Raw genomic sequence first — 14,887 nt, forward strand, 5'->3', positions numbered from 1 at the left:
GGATGTACTAAGCTACAGTACAATGTATTTCATTTCATCTTCGCAGCAGCCCTTTGAAAGAGATTATATTATTATCCCTATTTTGGAGTGAAGACATTAAAACTCAGAGGAGTTAAGGCACTTGCCCAAGGTCACACAGCTAGTAAGTGGCAGAGCTGGGACCCGAGCCTTCCAGTCTGGCCTGTGCTCTGAACTCCACCCCCTACCATGGCTGCCTCTGGGTGCTGAAGGTTAAAGGGGCCCGATCTGGTAAGGAAAGGCAGTAATGCTGGCTGTCCCTGCAATAGAGAGCAACAGAACGGGTCCTGGCTTCAATTCCTGTTTGTATACCAAACGTGCCGTGTGGCATTAGACGGTTCCTAAAAAAATCAGGCGCCCGGCTTCAAAGCCCTGACTGACAAGAGCCAATCCATACAGGGGCGGGCAAAAGTAGGTTTACAGCTGTGAGTATGTGAAACACAGTCCATTCTTATATTATTATTTCTGTATTACTATATTATTATTATTATTAACTTATTTTCGCCCGCCCCTGTATTTTAAGGCCCTTACATCGCTGACTAATCTTCACTACAGCCCTGAGAGACAAATCTCGTTGGAGAAGTGAGAGGTGATGGCCTCTGTTTTATAAAAGGGGAAACTGAGGCCCGATGCCACATCCCATGGGTGGCCACAGCAGACAGACCCCAGAGCTCCTGCCTCGAGGGGTCCAACGTACTTTCTCCCCTTTGAAAAATGGCAAGTTTGCCCTGGCTGGCGTGGCTCAGGGATTAGAGTGTTTTGCCCATGCACCAAAGGGTTGCAGGTTCGACCCCCGGCCCTGATCAGGGTGCGTGCAAGAGGCAACCAATCTATGTATGCTCTCACATTGATATTTCTCGTTCTTTCTCTCCTACCCCCTTTCCACTCTCTAAAAAAAAAAAAAAATCAATGGGAAAAATATCCTCGGGTGAAAATTAACAAAACAAAAAAAAAGGGCAAATTTTAGCTGTTTCCTTTCGTCACTGCCATTCTCGCCCATGGGTCTCCTCTCCTCTGAGGGGGCTGTAGGCCCTGGGAAGGCAGGGCTGGGCTTTATGCTTCCCTCCCTATAACCCAGAAAGCAGCCCCTTGCCGGAGGCACTGCAGGGTCCTTTGCGGAGCCCCCGCTCTTGCTCAGAGGCCTCAGTCTCTTCCTCTGTGAAAAGCTCACGATCCCAGCACCCGGCACGTCGCACGTGCTCACCAAGGGCTGGCCCTCGCCCTCTCTCTGCAGCGTGAGCACCCCGTCTGCAGCTAATTCTCCACCCCACCCCCGCCTGGCCTTGCCCAGAGCGCGGGACCCCATCTGTACCTTCTCAATGACCCGGTCCCCCCCAAAGCGCATGACAAACTCGGCTGGCGAAGCCACGGTGAAGTCTCTGTGCACGTCCACCCGCTTGTGTTCTCGGCCCCTCTTCACCAGGTGGAGTCCAGACATGCTGGGCCTGCGGAGGGAACAGGGCAGGCACGCATGAGCAAGGACGCCTGGGGTGCCGGGGAGGAAGTCGGGTGCCCAGCACCCATAGAACCAAGGTCCACACGGAGAAGCATTCATTTCCCAAGGAGGCTCAAGAAGAGGCCAGCACATGAATAAAGCAGGAGCCATCCCCAGGCCCACCCCGAGCTGTACATTTAGATTTTTCATCTGAAATTAATTTCCACTTGATATGACCATCGTTTAGGAACTCAACACTAAGAAACTTGGAAGAGGGCTGCAAGTGTATGATCAGGGAGGGAGGGTCACATCCTAATACTGTAGACGTGTTTGACTGCAGTGATAACGTTCATACACCTTTCTGTGTGTACCAACATTTTAAAACTGAAAACAAAAAAAAAGCCTATAATTTAAAAAGTAGGGGTTCCTTGCCCCACCCCCTCCAGGTCCCGCCAGCAGAGGGATCGCTCGGTGCCATTTCTGCACAATGTGTGTGTCATCCCTCTGAGCCACCACCTGTATCCCTCCTACCAAGAGACAAGGAATTATTGCTCTTACTTGGCCATCCCGTCCACGGCCCTCCTCCCGACCTCTCACGAGGGCCCAACTAGATTCACTGTTCCGTGTTTTAAGGGTCTGAGATCGTTACCCACAGGTGAGGGTTGGATTAGATTTTCCTTCCTTCCTTTTTTTTTTTTTTGCCTGGAGTGAATGATTGTTTTCATTGACTTGTTTTCCTTGCACCGTTGCTAATTCCTCCCATTCCTTCTCGCAGTTTCCCCCTAACATAAGATCACTGATCCTCTCCACTGGCGACGTCTTCCCTGGAGGCCTCCACTCTCCTTTCATCTAGACTGGCTGTTCTCTGGGCCCTCCCTCTGCTGATGTCCTTCCATTCTCGTTGCCTTTCCTTGAGATCTGCTCCCTAATTTGGGGGACCCCGTGGCTCCCTCTATCTTGGTGACCGCCCCGGTTTGGCTAGGGCAGTGGTCAGCAAACTGCGGCCCCTTGAATGTGGCTCTTCCCACAAAATACCACGTGCGGGCGCGCACGTACAGTGCGATTGAAACTTCGTGGCCACACTCAAGGGGCCAAAGAGCCGCATGTGGCTCACGAGCCGCAGTTTTCAGACCACTGGGCTAGGGCATGTCCTCTAGTAGCTTCATCCAGTTAAAAGGAGGGCACCATGGCAGGGCACGTGACGCCGATGCCCCCCCACATGCCTGTCCTGCTTCTGGCTGCACGGGCTCCCTCGTCACTGTCATCCCAGAGTCGCGTGGGTTCTAACGTGGATGTTTCCTATCTCCAATGGTGTGGCTCTTCCTTGGTTTGCTCTCTTGTTTCCGTGGGAGACATCCTCGAGTAGCTGTCTAAGAGAAGGTCTTCAGGGAGGTAAATGTTTTGCAGCCACACATGTTCCAGAACTGTCTTCTGCCCTCACATGTGACCCTATCGCCCGGCCGCCTGAGGAATTCTAGAAGGGAAAACCTTCTCCTTCGGAGTGTTGGAAGCCTGGTGCCATTGTGTCGTGGCTTCCGAGGCTGCTGGAGCCAGAGCCATTCTGACCCTTGATACGTGGTGGGTGACCTGTTTTTTCATATCCAGAAGCTTAAGGGAACTTCTCCGTCCTCTGTCCTCACAGACTCACAGGGATGAGCTCAGATATGTGTCTGCTCCCAACAGTGGGGCCGAGGATCTGCTGGGCTCCTTCAATGTGGAAACTCACATCCTGGACTTTGTCTTTAGGTATTTCCTCCCTGATTTCCCTGCCCTGTTATCCTCTGTTCTTTCCACAAGTCCTAAGACTTGGATGTAGAAATTGCTGACCTGGCCCACCAGTGTACACATTTCTCCCTCTCCTACTTTCTATCCCTTTTCTTTTACTTCCTGGGCAATCCCTTCCGCCTTCTCCAGAGCAGTTTTTCACTTCTGCTATCGTGTGCTTAGCGCCTGTGTTTCTGGCCTGTAAATGTTCCTTTTTGTGCATCCTGCATGCGACATCCTCGCCAACCTCAATGAGAGGATCAACGACAGCTTTTCCAAGTTCTCTTCTAGTACGATTTCTGTTTCTTCCAAGTGTCCTGTGTCCCTTTGTTTGTTTGGGGCCCGTCTTCCTGTTAGAAACTGTACCCAAATGTTGGGTTACTTCTTCAGGGCCAGGAGCAGGAACTAAAGGGCTGATGACAAGAGCTGAGAATGTGGTCAGGCCACCGGACCCTGAGCTCAACTCTGGGAAGTCTGTGTTTTAATACCCTAAATATCTTTTTTTTTTTCCTTTTAAAATCTCAAGTACTCCACAGAATAACAGTTTTGTTGTTGTTGCTAATCCTCACCAAAGATATTTTTCCGTTGATTTTTAGAGAGTGGAAGGGAGGGAGAGAGACAGAGAGAGAGGGAGAAACATCGATGGGAGAGACAGACATCAATTGGTTGCCTCCCACAGGAGCCTAGACCAAGGCCGGGGATCGAGCCTGCAACTGAGGTACATTGACCAGAATCGAACCCAGGACCCTTCAGTCCACAGGCTGATGCTCTATCCACTGAGTCAAACTGGCTAGAGCCCAAGTATCTATAGAGTCGTCCTCCCTCGCTGGTCCCGTTCCCCTGGGGGAAGTGCCTGGGTCTCCTGCATGGAGGAAAGGTGGTCGAGGAGCCTGGGCAGGGAGGACGGGAACTGCTGGGACAGGTCTGGGGAAAGGGCAAGTTTCAGGATTCAGCACCTACAGTGACCTTTATCCTCCAGCTAGGAATACAGGCCCCGCATCCCCAGGGTGCCCTCAGTCCCCAGGCCCAAGACCATCGGCCTTTCTGCTCAGAGAGCAAACCTCCTGCCTCCCATTGGAGTAGAACCGGGCAGTCCCCAGCCACCAGGAGCAGGAGAAGGGGGCAGCTCCGGGTCTCTCAGCCTTCCTCGCTGCTGCTTTGTGCCTCAGCCCAGTTGGTTCTGCTGAGCCACTTCCCCCTTTTGCCCATCCGCTTCCCATCCTCCCAAACGTTGCTCGTCTCCCCTCCTGTTCTCCCAGGCTTGATGGGCTGCTCTCTCTTCCTTGTAAAATCTCTTTGCTGTCGTTTGGGGGGACTTTGACAGGAGCAGAATCGAAAGGGATATTCCATCCACTCTCTTAAACCAGCCAAAGGAGCCGCAGCCTGCCAGGAATTAGGTTAGAGGTTCACAGCCCAGACGTGCGCCCAGAGACCGTCACCAGGCATCTGGGGAGGCTGGGGCTGAGTGGGTTCGGGTGCTGAGAGTGTGGGCGAGAAGCTGATTGACTACAAGGAACATGGCCAGCACGCCCTGTCTATTATGAGGCAAATAAGCAGCCAGGGGGGGAAAATTCCATTTAATGGACGAGGAAACTGAGGCCCAGCCAGGCATAGGGGGTGGCCGGGCCTGGGGCTCTTTCCATCACACCAGAATGTAGGGCAGTGATGGTGAACCTATGACATGCGTGTCAGAGGTGACACGCCAACTCATTTTTTTGGTTGATTTTTCTTTGTTAAACGGCATTTAAATATAGAAAATAAATATCAAAAATATAAGTCTTTGTTTTACTGTGGTTGCAAATATCAAAAAATTTCTATATGTGACACGGCACCAGAGTTAAGTTAGGGTTTTTCAAAATGCTGACACGCCGAGCTCAAAAGGTTCGCCATCACTGATGTAGGGTGTGGGCGTCTTCTGCTCTATCACGTCCCTGAGTCCAGTAGTTTCCCATGAGAAAAAACCTCCTCTGCAAACCTGCAGTCTTGTCCACCCTCCCCCACCCCCACCCCCCCCAGTGGCGCCACCAAAGGCTCCGCCTATCAGAGATCAGGAAACAGACTTCTGGGCCAGGGGAACAAAAAGAGAAATGGCTCTCCCTCCCCGCTTTACTTCCCCCAGGCGGTACCTTTGCCTTTCCCTCTCCAAGGCTCCAAGGCCCCTCTTCCGCCTCCATAACTTGTTTCCTGAGCCCACGCAGCCCCGCTGGCTCACTTCTGCTACCTCTGTAACTTTCTAAATAAACTTCCTCTTATAACTTGAAAAAGAGAAACAAAAAGAGAAATGAATGACAGAAACCATCGTGTCCATAGACCACTGGACGATACGTGCTTCACATTCAGCCGTGATGTCCGAATGGACGAACGAGGGAATGAACAAATAAGTCCTGGCCCTTGAGATGGAGCCAGTGCCTCTGGTACACTGCCAGCAGCTTTTCTTCTAAAACCTGCCAGGACTGAACGGCTGCGATGCCCTAGGATTTAGGAAAGTGCTCTGGAAGGTCAATATCATCTTGCAAATGTGAACGGGGCTTTTATCATAATTACATTTCGTTAACCAGTTGCTTTTTTAAAAAAATTGATTTGAGCCCTAAACTGGTTTGGCTCAGTGGATAGGACGTCGGCCTGCGAACGGAAAGGTCCCAGGTTCTGGGACTCAATTATGGGTGGTTTCTGCTCTCTCCTCTTTGCCTGTGTTTGTTAAATTTTCTGCAATGGTGTATCATTTTCAATGAGAGGAAAACGCTATTAGTTTTGTAACAGAGATGCTGAAAGCCATGGCTACTCCGATATCCACCGAGTACGGTACTCAGTGTCCTTATCTTTAAAATGAGGGTAAGACCGCGGACCTCACTGGGCAGTGAGGATTTAATAAGTTAATACGTAGGAAGTAAAAGATGGCGTCCGGTACACAGTATTCTCCATATTATTGTATCAGCGCAATGGTGCCGAGAAGATGAAGCAGCTGACCCCCGCGACCTCACCAGGAAAGGCATCGGGACCCCCTCTGCCCAGGCCTGCTCCCCATCGTCCTCTCTCCCCACTTGGTCCACAGCCTTGATCCTTCGGCTTCAGAAAGTCTGAAACAGCCCTAGCTGGTTGCTCAGTGGTTAGCGCATCGGCCTGCAGACTGAAGGGTCCCAGATTCGATTCTGGCCAAGAGCATATGCCTGGGTTGCGGGCTCGATCCCCAGTAGGGGGCGTGCAGGAGGCAGCCAATCAATGATTCTCTCATCATTGATGTTTCTATTTCTCCCTCTCCCTTCCTCTCTGAAATCAATAAAAAAAATATTTTTTTTAAAAGAGAAAGTCTGAAACATCCCATTCCAGTACACATAAACATTAAAACTCCAGCAATTTGGCCCTGGTCGGGTAGCTCAGTTGGTTAGAGTGTCGTTCCAATACACCAAGGTTGCGGGTTCGACCCCCGGTCAGGGCACATACAAGAATCAATTATGAATGCATAAATAAGTGGAACAATAAAAATCAATGTTTTTTTCTCTCTCTCTCTCCCTCCCTTTCCTCTCTATCTAAAATCAATTAATTAACTAAAAATAAAAATAAAAACCCTAACAATTTGACCTAAAGTGCAACAAAGAAAACCTCACTTGTCAGAAAAGCCGCTGTGTGGCCTGGGGACAACCATTCACCAGCAGCATTTTGACTTCGGAGCCGGTGGCAGAGCCCCTCCATCAGGTGGGTCCCGAGCCCCTGGCAGCAGAAGAGGCCGGGGAGCGCACACGAGCGGCGGCCGGTGTGGCTTTTTAAGGCCCCGTCCCTAGGCTGGCGGCTATTTTTATTTGTTTTTGACAAAGCTGCAGGCCAACCGCCATTGGCTCTGGAGGGCTGACCTTCGGCTGGCATTTGGCAAGTGCGGAAGGTGACATATCCCATGGTAACTTTGGAAATGGCTTCAGGTGCAATCAACTACGCGACAGAGCTGTCAGCCAAACACCAAGCAGTGTCAGCTGCTGGGGCACAAGACCAGGGCGAACTGCATCGGGAGGGAGGGGATCGCAGTCTCCAGCCACTAGGATCAGCACAGGGGGCTTCTCCCAGAATCCCCAGCGCCATCATCTCCTGCTCAGGGTGAGGAAGCCGAGGCTCAGAGAGGCCACTGACCTCAGGAGGGAGGGGGAGGGAGGGGAGAGTGGGAGAGTGGGAGAGAGAGAGAGAGAGAGAGAGAGAAACATCGATCTCCCAACGGGGAGTCGAACTCACAACCTGGGTAGGTGCCACGACTGGGAATCAAACCTGCAACCTTTTTGGTGTATGGGACAATGCTCCAACCACCCGAGCTATCTGGTCAGGGCTGGTCTTTACATTTTTTAATGTTTGAGAAAGAACTGTATTTTGGGACACATAAAAATTACATGAAACTCAAATTCTATTGTCCATAAAGTGTGCTTGGACTACAGGCAGGCCCGTTCGATTACATATCACCTATGGCTGCTGGGGCAGTAAACAGCAGGCCTGAGCGGCTGTGACACAAACCATGGGGCCACGAAGCCGACAATACTTACTCCCCGGCCCTTTATGAAAACAGGTTGCCAACTCTGAGTTAGGCAGCGGTTTTCAGTCCTGACTGTACACCCAATCATAGGAGAAGCTTTTTTAAAAAAATCAAAAACAAAAACAAAAAAACCCCTCAGGTCCTCAAAGAGCCCAGCCTAGTCCTGAACAGCTGAGCCCCGTCCTGAAGGGCAGAACCAAGCACTGAAGAGCCGAACCCAGACCCGAAGAGCCGAACCCAGTACCAAAGGGGGGAGCCCAGACCGAAGCCAGTCCCGAAGGGGGGAACCTCTCTCCCAAGAGCACAGCCTCGCCTCTAAGCAATACTATTCTCCCAGCAGGCCCAAGAGAGCGAGCCTCGGTGTGTCTCAGTGATTCCCACAGGCACCTCTCCCTGGAGAGCCAGCAGCCCTTTCACCCTCTGGCTCCTGGGCCAAGGATGCTCACTAAAGGGTCTTTCCTGCGAGGCAGACTTGTGGAGACCGGGGCTTCCCCATGGCCCGGGTCAATGTGATTTCAATGGACTTAGCCCGAGTAGCCCAGCCACGGCCTAACATCCGAATCCAGTCCCCAAGTGCGGACACTAGTCCCAAGAGCCTCGCCTCGCCCGGAAGAGAAGAAAAGCTTTGAAAAGTACTGATGCTTGAGCCCCACCTAAACTACTGTAATTAATCGGCGTGACTAGGGGTGAGGGTCGGGGACACCCAGGCATCTACATTTTTCAAAAGTCCCCCTGGAAATTCGAATGTACAGACAGAGGTGGGCACCCAGCATTTCCACACAGGCCGCTGGCCTTGGTTCTGAGCAGAATGCCCACGGCAGTGACGTCACCCAGCGTGGGTCGTGGGGCACGTGGGACTCACTGGAGACCAGATCCTCCTGCCTTCCCCTCCCCAACTTGATTTCATCCCGTCCAACTCAAGTCTCTTCCCAGAAGCCCTCCTCCAACCTCTCTGGCCCGCATGCATGTCTCCATTCTCTGACCTCCGGCCCTGTTGGCACAGAGAGGGATGCTGGGCAGCATTTGGAATCTTGCCTTCCTGCTACTTCTGGCTCCTCCGTAGATGGTCCAGCCTTCGAGACAGGATCCCAGTGGCCTCCTGACTCCACGGCCCCCTTTCACAACCCAAGTGGCGTTACTGCTACCAGTTGTGCAAATGTCTATTCTGACCTGGGAACGTGCGTAAGGCCAGCGCCTCCCACGGCTTGGCATCAGGCACAGTGCCCGGGGCTAGCGCTGGACAGTCTCAAGAATCCTGGAAAGGCCAGTTACAATTAGCGCCATTGACAGATGAGGAAAATGAGGTTCAAAGGGTGGATGGCATTCGCTCAACATCACACAGCTCAGTGGCAGAGTGGGGCTGTCTAACCCATCTTTTCAGCACCTCTAAGCTAAGAGAAGTGACCCAATAAAGCATCTTCATATTAGAAATATGGTGACTACATGGCCGAATTTGCAGGGATGATTCCAATTTCTTTTTTGTGTGTCTTCCATTAATTTTTTTTCTTTATTAAGGTATTACATATGTGTTCTTATCCCCCTCCCCACTGCCCTCCCACCCCACCCCATTCCAATTTCTTACACATTTGTTCTTTTGGATTAAAGTGTGCAATTAAATGTGATTCAACACTTGCCTGGCCTAGTGACTTGGTTGGAGCGTCATCCCGTGCACCAAAAGGTTTCAGGTTCATTTTCTAGTCAGGGCACGTACCAGATTGACCCCTGGTCAGGGTGTGTGGGAGGCAACTGACTGATGTCTCTCTCTCTCTCTCTCTCTCTCTATCTCTCTCTCTCTCTCTCTCTCCTCTGCCTCCGCCTCCTCTCTCTCTCTAAAATCAGTAGACATATCCATGGGTGAGGATTAAAATAAATAAGTAAAAAATAAATGTGATTCAATATTTATATGTAAAATTTTGAAGTGAATAGCTTTATAGATGAGAAAAAAAATGTCTTCTTTGTAGTTCACGTGGCCTGCCTTGGGTGTTTTTGCCAAAGGAGTTAATTCAGGGCTGCAAATGTGGAAGAAATGTGACCTCCAGGTTCAACACAAGATTCAGTGCATGAGAAAGATCAAACGGTACTCCCTGCCCCTCTGCAGGCCCTTTGCTCAGACACACCCTCAGCACCTCCAGGAGGGTCCCCTGAAGACAGATGGTCCAAACAACTACAAGGTCAGCCTCCCTCCCGGCGGCTGACCATGTCTGGGGCACGTCCATGCCTTTTCTGAATGCCCAGCAAAGGAATTAACCCACCGCTGAGTTCCTTCCAGCTTCAGGAGTCCTCACTCCCTGGCATGCTCATGAGCTGCAGGAACTAGTTTCCTACTAAGTCCTTTAATCTTCTGACTAGTCCAACATTAGGAAAGGACTCTTGATTTCTGAAGTTGTCCTCTTAGAGCAGTAGAAACGGGCTGCCTATAGAGAGCCCTTTGGGCAACAGACTGAGTGTGAATCCTGGTTATGTTCTCATTGGCACTGCGAGTCTCAGTTTCCTCATCTATAAAATAGGGATGAGCCCTGGCCAGTGTGGCTCAGTTGGCTGAGGGTCATCCTGTGCACCAAAAGGTCACTGGTTCGACTCGTGTTCAGGGCACACACCCAGGTTGCAGGTCAGGGCACGATCCCAGTTGGGGTGGGTGCAGGAAGCAACCGATTGATGTTTCTCTCCCTTCCCCCCTCTCTAAAATCAATAAAAACATATTAAAAATAAAATAGGGGTCCAAGCCAGTCTGGCTCAGTGGATGGAGCATCAGCCTGCAGACTGAAGGGTCCCAGGTTCAATTCCAGTCTGGGGCGCATGCCTGGGTTGTGGGCTCAATCCCCAGTAGGAGGCATGCAGGAGGCAGCCAATCAATGATTCTCTATCATCATTGATGGTTTCTATCTCTCTCTCTCCCTCTTCCTTCCTCTCTGAAATCAATAAAAATATATTTAAAAATAATAAAAAATAAAATGGGGATAACAGCAACCACTTAGCGCCCCCTGGTGGTGGTGAAAAGAGGGCACGAGAACGCACCTACAAAACATTTGGCCGGGCAAGTTGAAAGCACATGACGAATGATAGCAATTATTACAGTTGCAGCACATAGGCCTTGAACACATCCAGTTCCCCCACTGGCTCGAGCTCCCAGATGGCAGAGGTCATGTTTTTCAAGCATTTTAAAGGAATAATATGAACCCAGTAAAAAGCATGATGTAGAACAAAGGTTGGCAAATATTTTCTGTAAAGGACAAAATGGCAAAGACTCTAGGACTAGCTTGCGTGGCCCAGTCTTTGGACCACTACTTAACTCTGCCCTTGAATTCTGAAAGCAGCAGCCAGAGGCAATGTATAAACAATGAGCATGGCTGTGTTCCAATAAAACTTTATTTGTAGACACTGAAAGTTAAATTTCAGGTAATTTTTACGTCACCAAATAGTATTCTTCTTTTGAATTTTTTTTTTTAACCATGCTTTACTGACAAACCATACAAAATCAGTCTGCGGCCACAGGAAGCTGAGCCAGTGGTAGAATACTTAATGTCGAGTGAAAAGGCAATGCTCTGTATACTTCGAGTTCATACATTAAAAACATACCTGCCCGGGGGGGGAAAAAGCTTTATGGACAGATACCCGGCAACTATTAATCAACATGGGGGGGGGGGGGGGAGTAGGTTATGGGTGATATTTGTCCCTCATTTCTGCTTATCTATAATTGTCTGCATTTTCAACAACAAACGTAGCATCACGTTGGTAATTTTATAAAATGAAGACACACGAAAAAAAGAAAAGAAACGAAATCTAGGAGGCGGGGCTAAGAAGCACTGAAGGCACAGAAATGCCTACACTAACCTGCCCAGAAAATGACCTTAAATGTGATGCCTACTCAAATGCACGTTGATTCTCCCCGGACTTGACCATCGCTGGGTTTCAGAGAGACCATCACCTTCACCAAGGCGAAGGGGAGGGAGAGGGGAAGCGGGGCCCCCGCCGGCCGGTCAACCTGGAGGCACCTGTGTGGTCCTGCGTGCCCTGCTCCAAACAACGTCACCGCCAACCCGGCCTCCTCTCCCACCGCCCGGCCGGCCGGTGTGTTTGCGAGGCGGGCACAAGTTTGTAGAAGATAACGGTCGTTAAAATGGCAGGTTTACTTACTTTACTTTGCGGTCGGGGAAACAGACCTTGCACTTGGCCGGGCTCATGTTGACCGCCCCGCCGGCCGACCTCACCGGGCGCCTGCCGGTAGGCAGAGCATGTGTCCCCTGAACCCCCTGCAGCCGACCCGGGGTCCGGGGCCCAGCGGGGCGGCCAGGTCGCGGCCGGGAGGCGGAGGGGCGGTCCTAGCGCCTCTCGGGCCGAGCTGAGCGGCACCCTGCAGGCGGCCGACTCCGCGCAGCGCTTCCTCCATCCCGAAATGCCTCCTGCGCGCAATTGTCCGGCCCAGACCCCGCCCCCGGCCCCGCCCCCACACGGGCCCCGCCTCCCGGGAAGGCCCCGCCCCCCGGAACCTCCAATCTTGGAGCCACGGCTGACCTTGGGCTGGGGCGACAGCTGCGAGAGAGAGAAAAGACGTCTTGGCTAATTGCCTCCCCAGCTCCCCTGACCGCAGTAGAAGGAAGAGTCCTAGGACGGCCTCCCCCTCCAGACTGACAGCTGCAAAAACTCACACTGTGCTTAGCTGGAAGACACATACAGCAGGGAAGGGGTGGAAAACGTGGGTTATCTGACATGTGAGTCAGCTGTCACTACAAGGAAAAACCCTGTAGTCAAGTCAACTTTTGGCTTCCAAGTTCCTGTTTTTGCTTATTCTTCCGCCTCTACTTCCACGGTCTTGTGGGCTCCGTGCCCGGCCTCTCCGAAGTGGGCTAAGCACATACTTTGAACCACCTGGGTCCCCTTCTGAAGTGAGGGCCTCCTGCCCGGTTGGCATGGCTCAGTGGTTGAGCGTCGACCTACGCACCAGGAGGTCAAGGTTCGATTCCCGGTCAGGGCACATGCCCGGGGTTGTGGGCTCGATCCCCAGTGTGGGGCGTGCAGGAAGCAGCCAATCAATGATTCTCTCTCATCATTGATGTTCCCTCCCCCTTCCTCTCCGAAATCAATAATAAAAATATATTGAAAATAAAGTGAGGGCCTCCTAGATCCGGAAGACCCCAGACAACCTGAGTCCCTAAATAAGGTCCTCTCTCTAAAATCAATCAATAAAATAATTTTAAAAACCCAATAGGTTAAAAAATAAATAACACAGGTGAACTAAATTCTCAGTTCTTTAGAGTTTCTTTGTGGCCTTGCCTTCAATCCCTCCAAAAAACCAAACACACCTTAAGCTGATTTTTTTTAAGTTTCAAACCAAAACCTAGAAGTATTCACCGCCCCCCCCCCACAACGACGCAAATTTAAATGTAACCACCTCAAAATTATGAAAACAATTAAAATCAGGAAATGAAGGTATTTCAAAACACCCTACCAAAGTCAGTTAAGATCACGCCGGCTAGAACTGCATTACTAGCGAATAAAAGAGGAGAAGGAAAGAATAACAGACATCCCTATACACACCACCATTATACAGACATTAGTACTTGTGACTTTCAATGAAACGGTTCAAACTTGGCTGTGCTTGCAATCTCGTGCCTGTATGCCCTTCTCCCCAGACTTATCAGAGGCTAAATTTAAGTTGTTGATTTTGTTGATTTCGCAGAAAGCCCAGATTGGTGACAGCACACACACACACACACACACACAGAAAATGCACATGCAACTGACTAGCAGCAGGTGGAAAGGCACGCTCAATGACTGCCCTCAGGCCTGTTCTTGCTGGCGGTGGGACCCTGAGCAAACCCATTCTCTCCACTTCCTCTTCCAGAAAATCATTGGCATAATATGCACTTTTGTGAAAAAATTAAAAAACAATCCCTTTTAATATATGATGGGGGAAATAGTACAGAAAAGTATAGAGCAGAAGTGAAAGATTTTTTTCTAAAACAGGATGCTTATGCTTAAGGGAAAGGAGAAAAATAAAATGTTTGGTACTCTGTACCCTGTATTGACAGAATAGCCAGCCTCCCCCGGACCTCAACATTCATTCTACAAAAAGAACAATGAAAAGACAGGGATCCCCTTGACCCCAGGCTCCCAGAGAATATCTTAGGTGCTAAAGAGTCTTGAAAGTGTGTGTGTGGGGGGGGGGGGGGGGGTCAATCCATCCCTCCCTAAATGAATACATGAATAAATAAATTAAGATATCATAGAAAGATCCATTACATTCCATTTAGAGATACAAATATGTAGAGAGTTTAAAGTTTCATGAGGTGCTCACTAGTCGGAACTGATGAGAAAAGTATGGATGGTGACCATGAAGAGGAGAGGCCTGGGCAGGTGCCCACTGCGAGCCCACCCCCCGGATGCGGGCGATGCAAGTCCCAGGGGCTCCTTTCCTTTCGGCTGCACCTTCCTCCCTGGCCGGGCTCCTTCCTTCATGTCCAAACCCCACAGACCCTCACTCCACTAGCCTTCCCAGGGTCCGAGGTGCGCTTTGCATATCTCTCAAACTCCCATGTGGAAGTGAGCATTCTGGGAAAAGGCGGAGCGAAGCCCCGGCACCTGCGGGCTCGTTGGTGAGTTAGCCTGTCTCAGGGACACTTCACCTGCCCTTTCAATCCCTCTTCCTCCTCCGTGGACACAGGTTGCCCTACCTCAAAATCACAGTCCTGGCGGGGCGTTCGAACAGCCATGACCACAGGTAAGAACTTTGGAAGATGCCCATTCAACGGATGGCAACCGAGGCAGCCTGCGGCCATCCTCGCCCCGCACTTCCTCCCCTGTGATCTCAACACTCTTCCAAGGGAGGCCTAGTCTCACCCTGCTTGAACAGAGAAGGGAATTGCAGCTCAGAGAGGTCATGGGACTGCTCTGAGATGTGAACCCCGATCTGTGTGTCTGTGGGTCCTGGGCTCTTACTCTGACACTGTGCTTTGCACTTAATGACAGTGACTGCTCGGCGGGCCCTGCTTTAAGGGCTGTGCTCACAGTAAGTCCACTAAAGCCTGACTCTGGCCCTGGGAGGTAGGGGCCACTGTGGCCTCATTTGAGAGGGCGCTGAGGCACAGCAAGCTGACAGCTCAACCCCAGGTCACATGACGCCCGGTGGAGGAGTCAGCAGGCCAGTCCTCAGTCAGCTGGCC

The 14,887-nt window shown here is 51.0% G+C and overlaps 1 protein-coding gene across 5 annotated transcripts in view; it reads right to left on the reverse strand.

Annotated features, from left to right (window-relative positions):
* The window catches only part of ACACB (acetyl-CoA carboxylase beta), an 85,337-nt gene that overhangs the window by 50,129 nt on the left and 20,321 nt on the right, over nt 1-14,887 (reverse strand). For 4 of the 5 annotated variants that reach the window (XM_070399244.1, XM_070399241.1, XM_070399245.1 and 1 more), the window contains exon 3: nt 1,331-1,463. In XM_070399244.1, the coding sequence (XP_070255345.1) occupies nt 1,331-1,463 (133 nt within the window). Of the gene's footprint in view, nt 1-1,330; nt 1,464-11,861; nt 12,107-14,887 lie in introns of those variants that run through there. The other variant, XM_070399246.1, reaches the window with a different exon arrangement.

The sequence above is a fragment of the Myotis yumanensis genome, unplaced genomic scaffold (genome assembly GCF_028538775.1).
Source record: "Myotis yumanensis isolate MYYU_CA2020_CCGP unplaced genomic scaffold, mMyoYum1.0.hap1 SCAF_19, whole genome shotgun sequence".
NCBI classification, from domain to species: domain Eukaryota; kingdom Metazoa; phylum Chordata; class Mammalia; order Chiroptera; family Vespertilionidae; genus Myotis; species Myotis yumanensis.